Below are 19,960 nucleotides of genomic sequence, written 5' to 3' on the forward strand. Positions count from 1 at the left end.
CCCCTTGCCTATCAATCCCACCTCCAGACCTACTCAGCTCTATCTCATAAAAGTCTCACTTTGCTCTTGGGAGCTACAGTAGGGCTGGACACAGTGAATGCCAACCCACCAACTCCAGAGTATATCACTCTGTGATCTCAGGTGGTGAGTGTCAAATGTCACCCTATCAATACCACAAAGCAGTGGTGCCCAAATGTTTTGATCATGGACCCAAATCAGAAAAAAAAAATAATGCACCAATAAATGTTTATTTATAAATAATAGAAGTGTACAATTGTACAATATATTATGTACATTATAAAACACACAAAAATAGAAATTTAAAAGGATGAGATTAAATACAAATAATCATCTTAATACTTCCTCAATGGATTGATCATCTCCACACCCCTGGGATGTATACACCCCCACCTGAAACGTTAGCCCTAAGTATGTCAATGATTGTTATTTGGGTTTTCAGCTCAGGTTACAGAAATGTGTACAAGATCGCATCTTTTAAGTTTTGCAAAACAGCAAAACTAGCATCAAGTTTAAATGGATGAGAATGCTTGGTGCTAACTTCTTGAGACATATTTGGACTAATCACTACACAGCTGGTAAAATGTCGTTATGGTTCACCAACAGTTATTTCACTTTAAGGCAGTCTAAATAGAGGATTTCATGGAGTTAAATCAGACCATTTGTGGGAAAATTGTTTCTTAAAAAAAACATTTTAAAGGAAAGGATGATGATTTGTTGTTTTTGTTTTTTTCCCAAAAAAACCCAACAGGCTGGGCACAGTGGCTCATGCCTGTAATGCCAGCACTTTGGGAGGCTGAGGAGGGCTGATCACTTGAGGCCAGGAGTTCGAGACCAGGCTGGACAATGTGGCAAAATTCCATCTCTACTAAAAATTTAAAAATTAGCTGTGTGTGGTGGCATGCACCTGCAGTCCCAGCTACTCAGGAGGCTGAGGCAGAAGAATCGCTTGAAGCTGGGAGGCGGAGGTTGCAGTGAGCTGAGATCACGCCACTGCACTCCTCCAGCCTGGAGGACAGAGCAAGACTCCATCTCAAGAAGAAAAAGAGAAAGAGAGAAAAAAAGGCCAGCAAATTAGATAGCTAGCCCTAAAGAAATAATTCTTCTGCCGACAGTAGACTAAAAAAAAAAAAAAAAGGCATTCCAAATAATGGCCAAGGCAAACGGATTTAAATGGATTGCCACTCATCTACCTGCTCTAACACCAGCGAGTGAGTTCTTAACACTATTTTTTTCATTTTGATAGCTCCAGTATCCAATCACAGAGCCTGGCACATAGAAACTCAGTAAATATGTGATGAATGACAACCCCTCAAAAATTATGTAAGGTGCTGAATTACATTTGAAATAAGAATTGTGACTACAGAACACTCTAGTATATGGTTTGGATTGGCTGAAGCAAACTGAACAAAACTTGTGGTCAAAAATAACGTGCCTAGAGAGCCTCATTATATCTCTCCCTCCCTGTTTCCACATCAGTTGTTTGACATCCACGCCCCCCTGCTTCCAGCAGAGCCTGAGCTTCCCCACACACAGTGGGACAGCACAGCTGGACACGCCTGTCCTTTTCCAGCCCTCAGTGAAAGCTGGGAGAAGCAGAGCAGAAGGTATTGTTCTACACAGAGAACTTCACTCAATGTGCTAACTTTAAAAAAAAAAAAATTATGAAAAATGTTAAAAAAATTCAAAAAGGACATGAACATCTAACTCTGAGATTGAGATATTAACTAACACCTCAGGGCCTCAATCAAATATTATAATGCTAAAATACACAACTGCTACACTGTGTGGTAACTAAGTCTCCTCATGAACAGCTGTATTTTAATAGGTACTTTACCAATTAGAGAAAAATATCACATAATTTAACTGTTTCAATTTCACTTCCTATACACTATGATTTATAGGCTCATCAATTGTTGACAAAATGTCAGTTTCTTTATAGGAAGAAAATTGAAACTTCACTCAAGTTTCCATTAGATTAAATGCAAACTAGGGTAGTTTGTTATTCTCATTCCAGAGGAAAAACGAAGGGATGTGGAGTTTAGCGACTTGCTGGAGAGAAGATCTATCAACTGAAGGCTCAGTTCTTTCACTACTGCCATATGGAAAGAGGTTACCTAAAGTACTCACTAGAGGAAATTTTATTTTACTTAGTTGGGAAGTACATACACATCACACAAAGAGAAAAGGAAAACAAACTGGTGGAATTTTCTGGTGATGGTAGTTTTTTTTTTTTTTTTAAGCACTGTGGTGAGTTACTAGGTTATCATCCTCTCCAGAATCTTAAAACCAGGGAAGCCAGCTGTGTGAATGAACTTATAAAGCCTCTTTAAGGCAAAGTAGCCACTAGAAAAAAAACACTTTCCTTGAAATCTTTCAAGAAAACTAGGAAATATGCATTCTACACATTGTTGTGTCTTGTCTGCTCAGTTTCCTTGCCTTTGTGCCACACTTGTTTTCTCTAATCCCTCCTTTCACTTGACACCAGCTGGCTCACCCCCTGCCACCACACTTAGGTAATCAGTAGCTGCCTCAAGACACCGGTGCTTCACAGCAGAACCTGATTTGAAAATTAAACCCACCCTCTTACTTGTACAATGAAGTAAATGAAAAAAATCCTCAGTGACACCGCCTCCTGCCTGCCAAGAAAGGCTCTCACTAAACTGGTGATTGAGGTTACAGAGAAAAAAACTGCTTTCACCATTTTATAGAAAATATTACATCCTAAATTTAGAACCAAAAAAACCATTCATGGTTTTGCTAATTTTCAAATTTTATTTCCAACTACTGCAGTTACAAGATGCCAGTAGTATCCTGCACTGAAAGTGGCAACCTTTTAAAGTAAACAAGGTTGCAAATTTTAGTATTCCAACAATATTTTGACCTATGGAGATTTTGATAGGAAAGGATTATTACAATCAGTTTTATAATACTACAGACTTATGCTTCCTCCATATCTAGGAATAAAAATATCCACCCTCCCTCAAAGATTCATCATGTACACATCTCTACTCTTTACAAGCACTATCCTTCCAGTTGTACTATGAGGGGAAATCCCTCTCACTCCTGGGTTTTTCTATAGTATACAGAAATAGCAGTCACTTTAGCAGTAATGTACAATACTATTCAATTTTTAGTTGAAAAATAAAGAAGTGGATTGCCCTATTTATGTCCTGACAGTAAAAAGACACACACCATTGAAACATAAAACGAGTCAACAAACTTCTATTTTTATTGACAGGAGTCCAAAATGAATACAAAAAAAAGTTTCCTTTGCATGTTATACTTACTTTCCTTAAAAAGCTCCTGATAGAGTCAAGTAGACTGAAAACTAAGGATGTAGTTCAGCTTTTAGAGTGAACCTTTTTTAAAAAAGGTTTAATAACATAAGCCACCAGTATCAGAAAACATACAGTCCCACTATCACTTTTAGAGCTACAGCTTATCAAAAGAATTAGATCCTGCATTGATCTGCTAAGATAGAGGTTTAGAAATGGTTTAAGCCATTAAAAGCCATTTTTATAATCTGTCTGATAATTCTGGGCAATTAAGAAAAGGAAAATTCCAAAACGTAGCCCTCTATCTATATCATGTGGAATGTGAGAGAATGCCAACTTATGACCAAGATAAGTAAAAATAAAAGTTTAAATCTATGAGTGGAGCTGTTACAGTCTTGTATCACTGCAAAATGTCAACAACAGAGCTTATCAAGAGATTATAAACTTCAGCGATGTTACTTAAAACATATTTGTGGTGTCTGCTAAAACTAAAGCTGAACAAAGAAAAGTCGCTCATTTAGAGACTGTGTTTCCTGCATCTTTACTTTTACTGGGACCATAGACTGATCAGATAATACATAGCCCACACTTCTGGACAGTTATAATAACAAAGGATTTATTATCATTTGCAGATGAAATAAATGCACCATCCCCTACTTGAAAGGTTTCAATAAGCCTTAACATTTTTCAGGTTGTACCAAGGCACCGCCACTGCTTAGTTATATTATGCACCCATTTCTAGAGTAAAAAAACTACACCTCCCTCAACATCAGTTCTGTACTGTTTCTGGTTTATGATACACTTCCAAAACAGCAAAAAATTGCAAATATGTGCAAACACTGTGGTCCATTCAGAGTACTGCTTAGTCATCATCTTCCTCTTCCTCCTCTTCTTCTTCAAAGCTATCTTCAAAGCCCTCACTGTCCTCCTGGTCTTCATCCCCCTCTATTGCTGTATCCCACTGTGGGTGATTTTCTGGCACAGGCTTAGCCTCATGAACTTCCAACTAGAAAGAAGAATTAAATGTAGACATCAGAAATTTGGGGAGAAATAATGGAAGAAATCTTGGTAAACGAAAGGTTTTCTTTGATCACAGCAATTATAAAGAAATAGTTTTTTATGGACACAATTCTAAATTCAACTCATTCATTTAGAATAGACACTTCATCCCAGAAATAAAACAAACTTAACAACATGTAAATGCAGTTAAATTTCTAATACAGTTTGATATTTTGATTCTATATGTTATACTATTTATATTTCTATGGCATAAAATAATTGTGATTCTTGAGCAAGAACACTGAGTCATATCTTAACAGAAGCCTTCTGCTTTAAGGAAGAAAAACCCGAGATATTTTGCAGTCTCTAGACTTGTGATATAAAATTCTACAGTTAATAAAAGAAATATGGAACCCTCATGGAACAAAAAAGAGGTTCGCCTTTACTGGCTACTTTTACCCTTTATAGTGCAATAATACTTTTAGCACCATCTCTCTAATATAATAGGACACCTTTTATAAAAAGCTCAAGTGAATTTGTAAACAAAGATCAGAGTGTGCTGCAAATGATACTTACAGAAGTGTATGCTCTAAGATGACAAAAATAAATTAGTTTCAGAAATTAATAAACACTCCAAATAGAATCTGTGGCTTAAAAAAAAAAAGTGCCTTTCTAAAGAAAAAAGAACCCATTTGCTGAGGCCTTATAAAGTACAGCACATTAAAATGCATCCCTAAAGTAATTTATATTCAATGTTCTAAACTGTTATACTCCTTAAAACCTAAAACCTTAAGTTTATTATTGAAAGAGTAGTCCACCAAGTATATCATATATAAAGCATGAGATGACTTATTTTTCCTTCCATAACTCTACATTTCAAAACTTGAAATGTTTTCCTAGTATATTAAACATTTATACAGAAAACTCTTATTTATTGAAGAGTCACTATTCTTACCTTCAATGGTTTAATCTGATCCAAACCCATATAGGAGTCTGATCTCAGAAACACAGTATACTGATAATTTCCAGGCTTGCCTGGTGCAGGAAACTTCAGCTCTACCTAGAAGATAAAATCAGCACTTAAAAATCTGTATTATGGGGAGGAAACAGCTCACTCCCTAAAATTCCTAGACCACAGTATTGAACAGCCAGGTTTTTTCCACAGATGATACAGAAAGTCCAAACAAATGTTACTAAAGTCCTTATAAACAATAATAAAAAAAAGCGAAATGTATGTTACATATTATAAATACCTCCCAAAGAGGAAATCAAATTATGCAGAACTGATGAGGTTAATTTGTATCTCCACAATTCAAGAAAGCAGTACTTAAAGCAACCAAATTCTATGCTATCACCTTGAAGAAATTAAGTAGGTATAAAAGCATAAGTAAATGAAATGTTGGAATAAAACAACACACTTCACTAGATAGGAGACACTTCTTGCCAAATTTTCTTATTTCTAGAATAAATGCCCAATGCCAAAGGTCAAGAAGATATTTTATTTATCATCAAATCATAAACTTCAAATACAAATAGTAACAAACTCTTAAAAGTTTCTATTCCACTTGGACAAAAGAAGAACAATTTTTTAAACATGACATTTGTATGCTCTGGTGATCTGCTCCGGTGATCTGCTCCAATCTCCAAAATCCAGATTTTACAGTCAAGATTAAATATTAAAATATGCCAGTTTTAAAAAAAAAACTAGAAAAAATCATGAAGGAATCTTTTTTTCTTAAATTAATCTCAGTTTGGCCTAACTATAACACAAACCTAGAAACTATTAAAAAAAAAACTCTTTAAATCATACTACAAAAAATAAGTAAGAAAATGGATAAACAAATAGGTATTTATATTTCTGTCTGGTAGAAACAACCAGAATAGTAAAACAAACTGGGGAGAAATATTTGCAACACATATCACAAAGGGCTGATTTCTTAACATTAAAAAAAAATCCCAAACCAATTTTTTAAGACTCAACAAAAGTGAACAATGGTCACAAACAGACACATTAAAAAGATGACTCAAACACACTGAAGGTTAAGTTTCACTCTTCAGAGAAATAAAAACTACACTGAATAGAATGAGCAGAGTAAAAATTGATTCAGACAAGAATCATCAATATATGCTTAAAATGACTGGGTAAAACACTGTTGGAGAATAGGACATTCACACAGGGCCTAAATATCACCCCACAGATTAGAGGGGGAGAAAAATACCTTTACAATAGAGAAAAACCGTAACTAAATGAGCAACCTTAATTAATATCACCAACATAGGGCAAAGTCATATACTATACTTCTGACCTAAGAACTACATCACCAACATAGTTTGCTTGCCAAAAACACAAAGATGAATAATGAGTAACCAATGAGACAAATTCGTATTAAATGATATTCTACAAAACACCTTGCCTGGATTCTTGAAAAATGTCAGCGGCATGCAAAGATTAAAAAAGAACAAGGAGGCCGGGCGTGGTGGCTCATGCCTGTAAATCCCAGCACTTTGGGAGGCCAAGGCGGGCGGATCACAAGGTCAGGAGATTGAGACCATCATGGCTAACACGGTGAAACCCCGTCTCTACTAAAAAAATATAAAAAATTAGCCGGGTGTGGTGGCGGGCGTCTGTAATCCCAGCTACTCAAGAGGCTGAGGCAGGAGAATGGCGTGAACCCGGGAGGCGGAGCTTGCAGTGAGCCGAGATCGCACCACTGCACTCCAGCCTGGGCCATACAGAGAGACTCTGTCTCAAAAAAAAAAAGAACAAGGACAAGGACAAGAAAGTATTCAACACTAAAGAGGCATGACAACCAAATACAATGTAAAAATCTCTTTTTTTCTTTCTTTCAAGACATGTCACTCTGTTGCCCAGGCTGAAATACAGGGGCATGATCATGGCTCACTGCAGCTTCAACCTCATGGGCTCAAGTGATCCTCCTGCCTCAGCCTCCTCAGTTAGGCTGGCACTACAGGCACAAGTCACCACACCCAGCTACAGTGTGATCCTTGATTAGATCCTGAGTTTAAAAATAAAACCAAAAACCGTAACAGACATTAGTGGCATTGCTGAGGAAATCTGAATACAGACTGCGTTATTAGATAATTATGCCACATCAGTGTTAAATTTCCTGAGTATAATCATAGTAGTAGGCCTATGGAGAAGGTCCTGGATTTTTTGTTTTTTTTTTTTTAAGAGACAGGGTCTCACCATGTTGCCCAGACTGCTGCTGAATTCCTGGGTTCAAGTGATCTGCCCGCCTTGGCCTCCCAAAGTGCTGGAATTACAGGTGTGAGCCACCGCACCCAGCCCAAGGCCCTGGTTCTTAAGGGATACATGTCAAGTAGTTAGGGGTGTCATGCCATGATGTCTACAAGTACCTCAAATGGTTCAGGGGAAAATACACACACGTGCATGTTTTTTATGTACATATACAGTGAAAGAAAGATAAAACAAGTAACAGCTAAATGTAAACAACTGGTGAATATGGGTGGGGATCTAGGGAGGTTTCATGATACTGTGCTTGTAACTTTTCAATAGGTTTTAAAACTTAAAAGATCAGAGAGGCCAGGCACAGTGGCTCATGCCTGTAATCCCAGCACTTTGGGAGGCCAAAGCAGGCGGATCCTCTTGAGCTCAGGAGTTTGAGACCAGCCTGGAAAACATGGGTAAACCCTGTCTCAACAAAAAATACAAAAATTAGCCAGGTGTGGTGGTGCACGTATGTAGTCCCAGCTATTTGGGAGGCTGAGGTGGGAGAGCCCGGGAGGCGGAGGTTACAGTGAGCTGAGATTGTGCCACTGCACTCCAGCCTGGGTGACACAGCCAGACCCTGTCTCAAAAAAAAAGATCAGAGGAAAAAATAACATGAAGATCTAAGATGCTATTTTTCACCTTTCCAACTAGCAATGATATTCAAAATGTATGACATGCTATAAATTTATTATTTACCTCTATAAATTTATTATTAACCTATTTCATGCATTTACCACTTGATTATAAAGGGTTAAAAAATATGTACTAAAAATCAACATCATAGGGCTATCTTGAAAAGCTTTTGTCCACCAAGTACAGGCAGACAGAACCTTCTTCCTAGAAAAAAATAACACAAAAAAAATCATGAAAAACAACAACAACAAAAATGCAGTTCCCAAGGGTAAATATGTTCATCACAATGCTGCTTTACTGATGTCATTAACAGTGAATACCACATAATCAAAAATTCCACTTAAGAAATCCATATCATCAGTTCTTAGATTTTTCAAGACAAAAGATCTAATACTCAACACTAATCCAATAAGAACAAAAATTCTATCACTAAATTCTGGAGAGGAGGAGGAAAGGCATATGCTCTTAGACACTAACAGTGAAAACTCCCAAAACAAACTGAGAACAAGTTTTTAAAACATTTGACTAAGTTGCCTACCTTTAACAATTATTTATAAATTTCCAATGAGCTCACCCCCAAAATAGAGAACAGTTACAAAATGCAGGCAACGAATAGAATACAATATGCTAAATACGATAAACTGCTTTTTAAAAGAAAGATACATGAAGCAGCATGATGGTGACACCTGTGCCTTGTTAAATACTGAAATCATGTTGCTTGATAGTTACCTCCTCTGTATCTTTCAGCGTACACACATGATATGGCATGGATATTAATGTCTGCTCCTTCCTATCTGCAATGTAAAGCCACCACCATTCTTGTTTTTCCTGGAAACAAAAAAAAAAAAAAAAAAAAAAGAGGAGTATAAATAACCAGAAAGAACTAGAAAGAACATAATTTTGGCCTCTCTTATCTTAGAGATCCTCTGCACTGACAAACTGCTTGGTACAAAATAGGTGTTCAAATGAATATTTACTGAAAGAATAAGCAGTTCTTAACATTTGTAGATCCACTGCCTAAAAGCATTTTGTATGCAATTTTAGGGATTTCAATAGCTCCTTAAAACCTATTGATTGGCCTTCATATTAAAAAGCCTGACTAACCTTAAGTAACAAGCATTATTCTAAATATATACAACTATTACAATAGCATGTAGCAAATAATCTTAGTAATATTACCTAGTAATAAGCAAAAGCCACAAAGTAGGAGTGGAAGGAACATATATATATACGTATATATATATATACATATATACACATACATATATGTGTACATATATATATACATATATACACATACATATATGTGTACATATATATATATACATATATACACATACATATATGTGTACATATATATATATATTTTAGAAGGCCAAGAAGTCTGAAAGCACCAAACCTCCGTGCATTCAGCAACAACTGCTCTATTACAGCACACCTCAGTTCACTATTTAGTCACCTGCTTAGTAACACCTGTTTAAGAGTTGGGTAGGGAAGCATCTTTCTAAAACAGTTTAAAGAAAAATGTTTTACAGCTTAAAACAAAATAAACTCTAGGATGTTCTAAATATTTATTTAACCAAAATAGTACTATTCTAAACTCTCAACTGTCCGAAATGGTTAAAAAATCATCTTACTGAAACAGTTTCTTTTAGAAAATGTGGGTTTTTTTGGTTTTGTTTTTTGTTGAGACAGGATCTCACTCTGTCACCCAGGCTGGAGTGCAGTGGCACCATCTCAGCGCACCTCACTGCAACCTCTGCCTCAGGCTCAAGTGATCCTCCCACCTCAGCTTCTCAAGTAGCTGAGACTACAGGCATGCACCACAACGTCTGGCTAATTTTTGTACTTTTTGTAGAAACAGGATTTCATTTATGTTGCCCTGGCTGGTCTTGAACTCCTGGGCTCAAGCTATCCTCCCATTTAGGCCTCCCAAAGTGCTAGGATTACAGGCATGAGCCACCATGCCTGGCCCATATTTATGTTATTAAACTAAAATTGCTGCTAAAATTTTAACTATAAAAATAGATTAAAATTTGGTTTATCTTTCAAACACTACTATACTAAGCACAACTAAAAACTCTTCTGTTTAAATACCTTCGGAGATAAAGCACTGCAACATTAATAAGTCTAATAAATAAATGACAAGTACACGGTGACATGAGCGGCACTTAACAAGAAAATTAAATTCTGCTTAAACCAAGGGTTAGGACTACCACTGTAGGCATATTTGCATACATAACATATGTGTGTAAATACATAACAGCCTCAAAGTGGAATATTAACACCTCCGTTGCGGCCACTCAAATCTGCCCTTGCAGCATGAAAAAAGTGAGTGTGGCTGTGTTCTAATAAAACTTTATTTACAATAAAGCCTCATTTATAAAAACAGGAAGGGAGCCAGATCTGGCCTGTAGACTGCAGTTTGACAATATCTGTTTTAAAGACACAGAAACCTGGGTTATTTCACCTCCCTAAAAAATCTCATTTTCTTCTCAACAATCAGTGCCTACTTCTGGCCATGTTGTAAAGATGATCTGAGAGAATACAAATAAAAAATATACGTTAGAAAGCCTAGCACATGCAGTATAAGTGGCAGTTATCATTATTAGTGACATGAGGTACAATAACACCTCTTTTTTAAGTCATTTTGACATTTGTCAGAAACATCATTACAAGTAGGGAATGTAAGCAGCACAGGATTATGTTAAAGATTATGCACTTCTTTACCTCCCCACTTAGAGAATGCCTTTCCCTTCAACCTCTCAGCCTATTTAATTACAATGAGATTCACTCAAGAATATTTATTAAGGGCCAGCCATGGTGGCTCACACCTGTAATCTCAGCACTTTGGGAGGCCAAGGCGGGTGGATCACCTGAGGTCAGGAGTTTAAGACCAGCCTGACCAACATGGAGAAACCCCCTCTCTACTAAAAATACAAAATCAGCTGGGCGTGGTGGCACATGCCTGCAATCCCAGCTACTCGAGCTGAGGTGGGAGAATCACTTGCACCCAGGAGGTGGAGGTTGCAGTGAGCCGAGATTGCGCCACTGCACTCCAGCCTGGGCAACAAGAGCAAAATTCCAGCTCAAAAAAAAAAAAAAAAAAGAATATTTATTAAGAAGCCAGTGAATATCAATCAATGGCACTACACCTGTGCCTAGTGAGGCACATGTTAAAAGTGAAACAGATATTCTATGAATTATCTGCATTTTAGACAAAATTGTTTTTCTTTTGTGAGATTCCTAACCATTCTTAACGCATTAAATACAATAGATGAATTTCACTAACATGTAAGTCAAATATTACTAAGTAGGTAGTTTGGTAGTTAGGTTACTTAGGTAAGAAACATGGAAATGTAGACAGGTAGAGAGGTTAGAAAGATCCTAAATAAGTTTTGTCTGTTCATTTGTTTTGTTTTGTTTGAGACAGTCTCGCTCTGTCACCAAGGCTGGAATGCAATGGCACAATCTTGGCTCACTGCAACCTCCACCTCCCAGGTTCAAGCAATTCTCCTGCCTCAGCCTCCCAAGTAGCTGGGATTATAGGCACCCGACACCACGCCCGGCTAATTTTTTTATTTTTGAGACAGAGTTTCACTCTTGTTGCCCAGGCTGGAGTGCAATGGCGCAATCTCAGCTTACCGCAACCTCCACCTGCCGGGTTCAAGCGATTCTCCTGCCTCAGCCTCCTGAGTGGTGGGATTACAGGCATGTGACACTATGCCCGGCCAATTTTGTATTTTTAGTAGAGACGGGGTTTTGCCATGTTGGCCAGGCTGGTCTCAAACTCCTGACCTCTGGTGATCCAGCCACCTCGTCCCCACAAAGTGCTGGGATTACAGGCATGAGCCACTGCACTCGGCCCTAAATAAATTTTATCTGATAAATAATGATCTGAAATGTTTACCATGCAGATGCAGATTAAATTTGAGACAGGCATTTTGCTGATAAAATGATTTTTATCTTTTTTTTTTTTGAGACAGGGTCTCACTGTGTCAACCAAGTTGGAGTTCAGTAGTACAATCATAGCTCAATGCAGCCTCAATCTCCTGGGCTCAAGTGATCCTCCAACCTCAGCTTCCCAAGTAGCCTAGGACCACAGGCATGAGCCACAGCACTTGGCCACTAATAAAATGTTCTGAGGGAGTGAATGAATGTTTCTCTTATTAACTAAGCATGGTCTAAAATGAAACTGTCTGTTACATGGGTACACACTAGGCAGCTTTGAGCACCCCATGGCACTTTTTATACCAATCAATGAATGGAATTTACTTGCTTCATTTCAGGATGCCTGGTGTTGGCAGGCTACCTCTGCAATGGGCACAATGCCCCTAACAGATGGACTAAAGCTCAGGACATGCCAGAAGATCAGCGTGTGCATTAAGATGGAATCCTGGGCAGACTTCTCTCCAAGTCAAAACAACAGTCTGTGCAGAGCCACTCATTTATTACTAAGAGAGCCAAATTATTTACGAATTTGCCTTAAGCAGTCCCCAGAAACTCTAGATTGACATCCTTGAGCAGAAAGCAGATTTATACATGAAATCACCTGCCAAACACAAGTGGTGAGCAGAAGGTTCTGTGGCAAAGCTGTGAGGCAGTCTGTGGAACAGTTTCCCGAACTGGGGGAACCAGTTCTTGACCTCTGCTCCAGACAGAATCATACTCTTAATGCAAAATGTCAAGGGAATCCCAAGGTAATTTGAAAGATGAACAACACAGGCTATCAAGGAGATCGAAAGTTGAGCAGGCTGCAATTACAAAGTAAACAAGGACAAGGCAACAAATAGCACTGTAATGACCTGTCCTGAGCCCGGGGCTCAGTTATGATCAAGCTCTTATGGAACTTTATTTATTAGAGCCAAGAACACAGTTGGTCCCACAGCCATGGGCTCACACATTTCCATGGACTGGGACAACAATGACCAGGGTCAGAGCAATTCTAATGGTTCCATGTTACCAGCAGGATCCTCACAGAGAAAATTTAAGAATTTTTTCATCCAATTTAAAACTTGGCAGAGGTGAGAGATTCATAATAGTTAAGTATTCAAAGGCAAAATATGCATTTGTCTGATGATGACTGCCTAATCTGCTAATGAGAAATCACCATTACACATAACACTCAGTAATCAGGGCACAAAAAAGACAGAAGCAAAGAAAACCACAGAAATACTTAAGAAGCTAACAATCTCTTTTATAAGCAACACGTTCACTAAGTATAATACCTATTGTAATATTCCCTTTAAAAATATGGCCTCTCAGGATAGACCACATTTAGCACATATGAACTAATATACATGACAGAGGGCTAAAAGTCAACTGACAAATCCCTGAGGAGAAAGTGAATGGAATAAGGAACACAGTAGCCTGTATATAACTCACCTCAGGAAAGTAAAGGCTATACACAGGATGTGTTATTTTTGATTTGGTTTCCAATAGAGCTCTCTCTTTTCGCTGTATGCTTTGTTGTAATTCTTGCCACTCCTAGTAAACAAAAAAATTAAAATATTTAAAATCTAGTATGTGTTTTCTCACTTTGAGGATTTCCAGGTATTACTCCTGACAATGCTAATTAACTACTTAGGATTAGAACAAGTTCAGTCTCACAAATCTGATCATCTCCCTGCTCATCCTTACAATGCCTTTTTAAATATATTAAATCTAACCACTGTAGTATCAACTACATAGCCATTCATTATCTGACCCTAGCCTGCCTCTCTTTGGTCTCCTGTCACTGCCTCCCTCCTTGTGCTTTTTATTCTAGTCATTTCAAACTACCTACACTTCTCTGAACTTACCAAACTATTTCACTCCTCCTAAATCCTGTTTGGACTTTGATTTCTCCCTTTCTCTGCCTACTCATTATTATTTAGGACCAACTAAAGCCCAAAGTATGAACTCCTGAGTAAAGCCTCCCATAAATTTCCTTCTACCTCAGGACTGAACTGATGACTCCCTCCTTACGTACCTTGCATAAGATGTGTATAATTTCATATGTACTATAGTATTTATTTACAAATCTGCCTGCCCCACTAGCCTACATATCATTCAAGAGCTGAAGCTGTTTCACATTTGGTTTTGTATTATCTCTAATCTTAGACAGCCTTGGGATGTGACAGATAATAAATAATGATTTGTTGATTTAACGAATGTATTTTTGGTCATATGAAGACATTTGTCTGTCAAAACCCTAAGAGTCACTGCTGCTAACCCTAATATACTTAGGAATATGTCAATTCTTTCTCAAAGTCAGGCCAGGGATATAATGTATTTGACAGATTTTAGTTTCCTGGCAATCAATTTAATTATCCAAGTACAAAAACAGCCAAAGCCCTGCAAATGCTAACAATAGACATCTTTGTTTTCTACCATTCCCAAGGACAAGTGTGTTATTACCCCTTATACTTTTATTCTTTGCCCTTTACCTCTGCCTCTTTTTTTGGCCTCCCCTTTTGCCTCTGAGGCTATTCAGGTAATCCCTGTTTATCTCCCAAACTACAGTGTTACTTTTAGATCAATGGCCACTCAAAAAGAACAACGCTAACAAACCTAAAAGAAATGGCTGAGCAGTTTATTTGCAGTGAGCCTCTAAGGACCACATTCTTCTCTATAATTCTCCCATAAATCATGTGCAACTTAATGCCATGAGATTTTTCTTCTATACTCTATACTTTTACACCATATTAATAAATTCTGTAAAGACTTTCCCTGTCCTTAATATATCTTATATACAACCATGAAACAAGGTGGTATTCTATAAATGTTAGCTTTTCCCTTAACCAACCTCTTGACATCAGGGTCCACAGTACCGTTTCTCTACAGTAAACATGAACTGGAGCTTGTGACACAGCCTTCCAAGTAAGCACTGTGCATTTCACAAACACCTTTCCTTACGCATATTCCCAGAGATATCCCCAACACTGAAAATCCCCTTATGAGACCAACTGACCTAACCTCAAACCCAGGTCCTACTCTACCTAACAATTTAATACTTAAGAAAATGAGTATTTCCAATCCTTGTTAGAAATCATTTTTCTGTATAACCTTGACTACTATTCCTTAAAAACGTTCTTCAAAGTAATAAAATTATAAAATATACAGATATTATTTAAAGCAAGCAAGCGAGCAAGCAAACAAATGAACAACAAAACCCAAAGCTATCATCAGATGTATAATTCCAATTATTTAAACCTATAAGGCTTACTGCTTCATCATCTTTGTTTTGTTTTTCATCTTGCTCTCTATCAGAGTCTCTGTCACTACCATCATCTTTCTCACTTTGGGAATCTCTATTGGTTTCTTCTTCTTCAGAATCACTGCCCTTATCTGAAACTTCTTCTTCATCTTCCTTTACTGCAGCTTCCTAAAAGGAAAAGGCAAACACAAAGATTCTGCATATCTCAATGAGCACATATCAATCTGAATCCCTGAAGTTAACTTATTGTCAATTTAACGAAACTGACTCGATGACAATTTCACTATTCATATACAATTTTTTAAAATTATAAACATTCCTACTTATAAAGATGTGGGAGTCAGACTAAAGAGTTTAATATCTGGCTAGTCTGTCTATTGTTAGTTATTTTATTCATTCTTCATAATTTGTCAAATAAAAGTATTTCTATTTGCAAAGCCCAATAACACAAAGGCTAAGATGGTTCTGCTTTCAAAAACATCAATCATATTTAAGGAAACAGGTAGTTTATAGAAAAGTATAATTTTGGGGCCAGCCACAGCGACTCATGCATGTAATCCTAGCACTTTGGAAGGCAGAGGCAAGAAGACTGCTTGAGGCCAGGAGTTCAAACCAGCCTGGGCAACATAGCAAGACCTGATCCCTTAAAAATAAATAAATAAATGAAATAAATATATATATACACACACATATATATATATACACACATATATATATATGTATATATATCACTAGGCATGGTGGTACACATCTGTAGTCCCAGCTAGTTGGGAGGTTGAGGTGGGAGAATCACTTGAGCCCAGGAGTTTAAGGCTGCAGTAAGCCATGACCATGCCACAGCACTTCAGTCTGGGTGACAGAGCAAGACCCTATCTCAAAAAAAAGAAAGAAAGAAAGAAAAGTACTCCTTTGGAAGTACAGAATCACTTTCTTTAACTAACAGGGTATGATGCAGTAAGGAAAGGCAATATCTCCAGCAAAATACTAGCTCACTTTAAGAATTAAGAACAGCAAATTAAATGCAAAGAAAGCAGAAATAGGCGGGACGCGGTGGCTCATGCCTATAATCCCAGCACTTTGGGAGGCTGAGGCAGGTGGATAATTTAAGGTCAGGAGTTTGAGACCAGCCTGACCAACATGGTGAAACCCCGTCCCTACTAAAAATACAAAAAACAAACCAACAAACAAACAAAAAAATAGCTGGGCATGGTGGCACATGCCTGTAATCTTAGCTACTTGGGAGGCTGAGGCAGGAGAATCGCTTGAACTTGGTAGGCGGAGGTTGCAGTGAGCCACTGCCTGGGTAACAGAGCATGACTCTGTCTCAAAAAAAAAAAAAAAAAAAAAAAAAGGAGAGAGAGATACAGAAAAAGAAACTCAAAAGTTGGTTCTTTGAAAAGGCTAATAAAATTGATTAAACCCCTAGGAAAGAATGATCAAGAAAAAAAAAGAATAAAAATTACCAATATTAGGAACAAAAGAGGCATAACTATATCCAACAGATATTAAAAGAAAATTATGAATGTTATGCCAACAAATTTAATAATTAAGAGGAAATAGACAAATTCCCTGAAAAACACAATTTGCTAAAATCAATAAGAAAAATGCAGAATATATATTAAAGAAAGAAACTCCACGAATAACTCCCTTTAAAAACTCCAGGCCCAGATGGTTTCCCTGGAGAATTCTTCCAGAGACTAAAAAACAAATCAAAGCTTACACAAATTCTTCTGAGCAAAAAAGGGAATACTTCCTAGCTTGATTAATAATGCCAGCATAAATCTGATACAAAACCTGACAAGGATATCACAAAAAAGGAGAATGACAAACCAATATTTGCTCTTAAAAATAGATGTGAGAATCCAAAGAAAATACAGTAAAATCCAGATAAACATAAAAAAGGATACTAAGTTATGACCAAATGATATTTGTTCCAGGAATGCAGGGATGGTTTCAAATTTTTTAAATCCATCAATCTAATTCAACAGAAAGGAAAAAAGTGGAAAAAAAAACCTTTAATGAAATTCACTATCTGCTAGTGATAAAAATGCTCAGCAAACTGGAAATAAAAGGAAACATTTCCTTAACCTGACAAAGAATAGCTACAAAAAACTTACACCTAACATCACATTTAGTGGAAAATAATGTTTGCTTTCTTCCTAAGACCAAAAATAAGACAAGGTTCCTATCATCATCACTCTGAATCAATATTACACTGAAAGTTCTAGCCAGCACAGTGAGGCAGAAAGGAAGAAAGAAAGGGCATAAAGATTAAAAAGAAAAAAGTAAAACTATCTTTATTCACAGATGGCAACATTGTATATGTAGAAAATCTTTATTAAAATGTCTACAAATAGTTAGAATTATTGCCAATAAGACTCTCTGATACAAGGTCAATATTTAGAAGCAACTATTTCTATACACCAGCAACAAACACTGAATAAAAATTTTAATGACATTTACAGTAATACCAGAAAGGATCAAATACAAAGGAGTAAATCTAACGAAAGATGTGCCATACCTCTGCCACTGGAAATTACAAAACACTGCTGAGAAAAATTAGGGAAGATCCAAATTAATGAAGATAAACCACAATCATGAATAACAAGACTCAGTATTGTTAACATGTCAATTCTCCCCATAATGAACCATGGATTCAATGCAATACCAATGTAAATTTCAGCAGCTTTTTAGGGGGGAAATTGTTAAGCTTATTCTAAAAATTGGCAGGAAACGTAAAGGAATTAAAACAGTTAAGAAAATTTTGATCAGTAAAATAGAGAGTTGGAGCACTTACACTACCATATTTTAAGACTTGACATAAAGCTACAACAATTAAAACTGTATGGCACTGGCATAAGAATAGACAAATAATCAATAGAATGAACTAGAGAGTCCATAAACAGACCTACAGTATCATCTGTTTTGTTTTTTTTTTTAATTATACTTAAAGTTCTGGGGTACATGTGCAGAACACGCAGGTTTCTTACATAGGTATACACATGCCATGGTGGTTTGCTGCACCCATCAACCCACCAGCAATCCCTCCCCTAGCCCACCACCAGCCGACAGGCCCCAGTGTGTGACGTTCCCCTCCCTGTGTCCATGTGTTCTCATTGTTCAACTCCCACTTATGAGTGAGAACATGGCGGTGTTTGGATTTCTGTTCTTGTGTTAGTTTGCTGAGAATGATGGTTTCCAACGTCATCTATGTTCCTGCAAAGGACATGAACTCATTCTTTTTTATGGCTGCATAGTATTCCATGGTGTGTATGTGCCACATTTTCTTTATCCAGTCTACCATTGATGGACACTTGGGTTGGTTCCAAGTCTTTGCTATTGTGAACGGTGCCGCAATAAACATACGTGTGTATGTGTCTTTATAGTAGAATGATTTATAATCCTTTGGGTATATACCCAGTAATGGGATCGCTGGGTCAAGTATTCCTAGTTCTAGATCCTTGAGGAATCGCCACACTGTCTTCCACAATGGCTGAACTAGTTTACAGTCCCACCAACAGTGTAAAAGTGTTTCTATTTCTCCACATCCTCTCCAACATCTGTTGTTTCCTGACTTTTTAATGACTGCTCTTCTAACTGGCGTGAGATGGTATCTCATTTTGGTTTTGATTTGCATTTCTCTAATGACCAGTGATGATGAGCTTTTCTTCATATGTTTGTTGCCTGCATAAATGTCTTCTTTTGAAAAGTGTCTGTTCATATCCTTTGCCCACTTTTTGATGGAATTGTTTGTTTTTTTCTTGTAAATCTGTTTATTTTCTTTGTAGATTCTGGCTATCAGCCCTGTGTCAGATGGATAGATTATAAAAACTTTCTCCCATTCTGTGGGTTGCCTGTTCACTCTGATGATAGTTTTTTGGTTTTTGTTTGTTTGTTTGTTTTGTTTTTGCTGTGCAGAAGCTCTTTAGTTCAATCAGATCCCATCTGTCTATTTTGGCTTTTGTTGCCATTGCTTTTAGTGTTTTAGTCATGAAATCTTTGCCCATTCCTATGTCCTGAGTGGTATTGCCTAGGTTTTCTTCTAGGGTTTTTATGGTTTTAAGTCTTAAGTCTTTAATCCACCTTGAGTTAATTTTTGTATAAGGTGTAAGGAAGGGATCCAGTTCCTGCTTTCTGCATATGGCTAGCCAGTTTTCCCAATACCATTTATTAAATAGGGAATCCTTTCCCCATTGCTTGTTTTTAACAGGTTTGTCAAAGATCAGATGGTTGTAGATGTGTGGCATTATTTCTGAGGCCTCTGTTCTGTTCCATTGGTCTACATATCCGTTTTGGTACGAGTACCATGCTGTTTTGGTTACTGTAACCTTGTAGCACAGTTTGAAGTCAGGTAGTGTGATGCCTCCAGCTTTGTTCTTTTTGCTTAAGATTGTCTTGGCTATGCGGGCTCTTTTTTGGTTCCATATGAAATTTAAAGTAGTTTTTTCCAGTTCTGTGAAGAAAGTCAATGGTAGCTTGATCGGGATAGCATTGAATCTATAAATTACTTTGGGGAGTGTGGCCATTTTGACAATACTGATTCTTCCTATCCATGAGCATGGAATGTTTTCCATTTGTTTG

The 19,960-nt window shown here is 37.2% G+C and overlaps 1 protein-coding gene across 5 annotated transcripts in view; it reads right to left on the reverse strand.

Moving 5' to 3' along the window:
• Positions 1-3,226: 3,226 nt before the first annotated feature.
• The window catches only part of SEC63 (SEC63 homolog, protein translocation regulator), an 82,665-nt gene continuing 65,931 nt past the window's right edge, over positions 3,227-19,960 (reverse strand). For 4 of the 5 annotated variants that reach the window (XM_009242125.4, XM_054556905.2, XM_054556906.2 and 1 more), the window contains 5 exons: positions 15,389-15,547; positions 13,567-13,668; positions 8,911-9,009; positions 5,251-5,355; positions 3,227-4,302 (listed from right to left, as the gene is read on the reverse strand). In XM_009242125.4, coding sequence (XP_009240400.1) covers positions 4,159-4,302; positions 5,251-5,355; positions 8,911-9,009; positions 13,567-13,668; positions 15,389-15,547 — 609 coding nt within the window. In that variant the 3' untranslated portion in view covers positions 3,227-4,158. 5 annotated transcript variants of the gene reach the window in all.

The sequence above is a fragment of the Pongo abelii genome, chromosome 5 (genome assembly GCF_028885655.2).
Source record: "Pongo abelii isolate AG06213 chromosome 5, NHGRI_mPonAbe1-v2.0_pri, whole genome shotgun sequence".
Lineage (NCBI taxonomy): Eukaryota > Metazoa > Chordata > Mammalia > Primates > Hominidae > Pongo > Pongo abelii.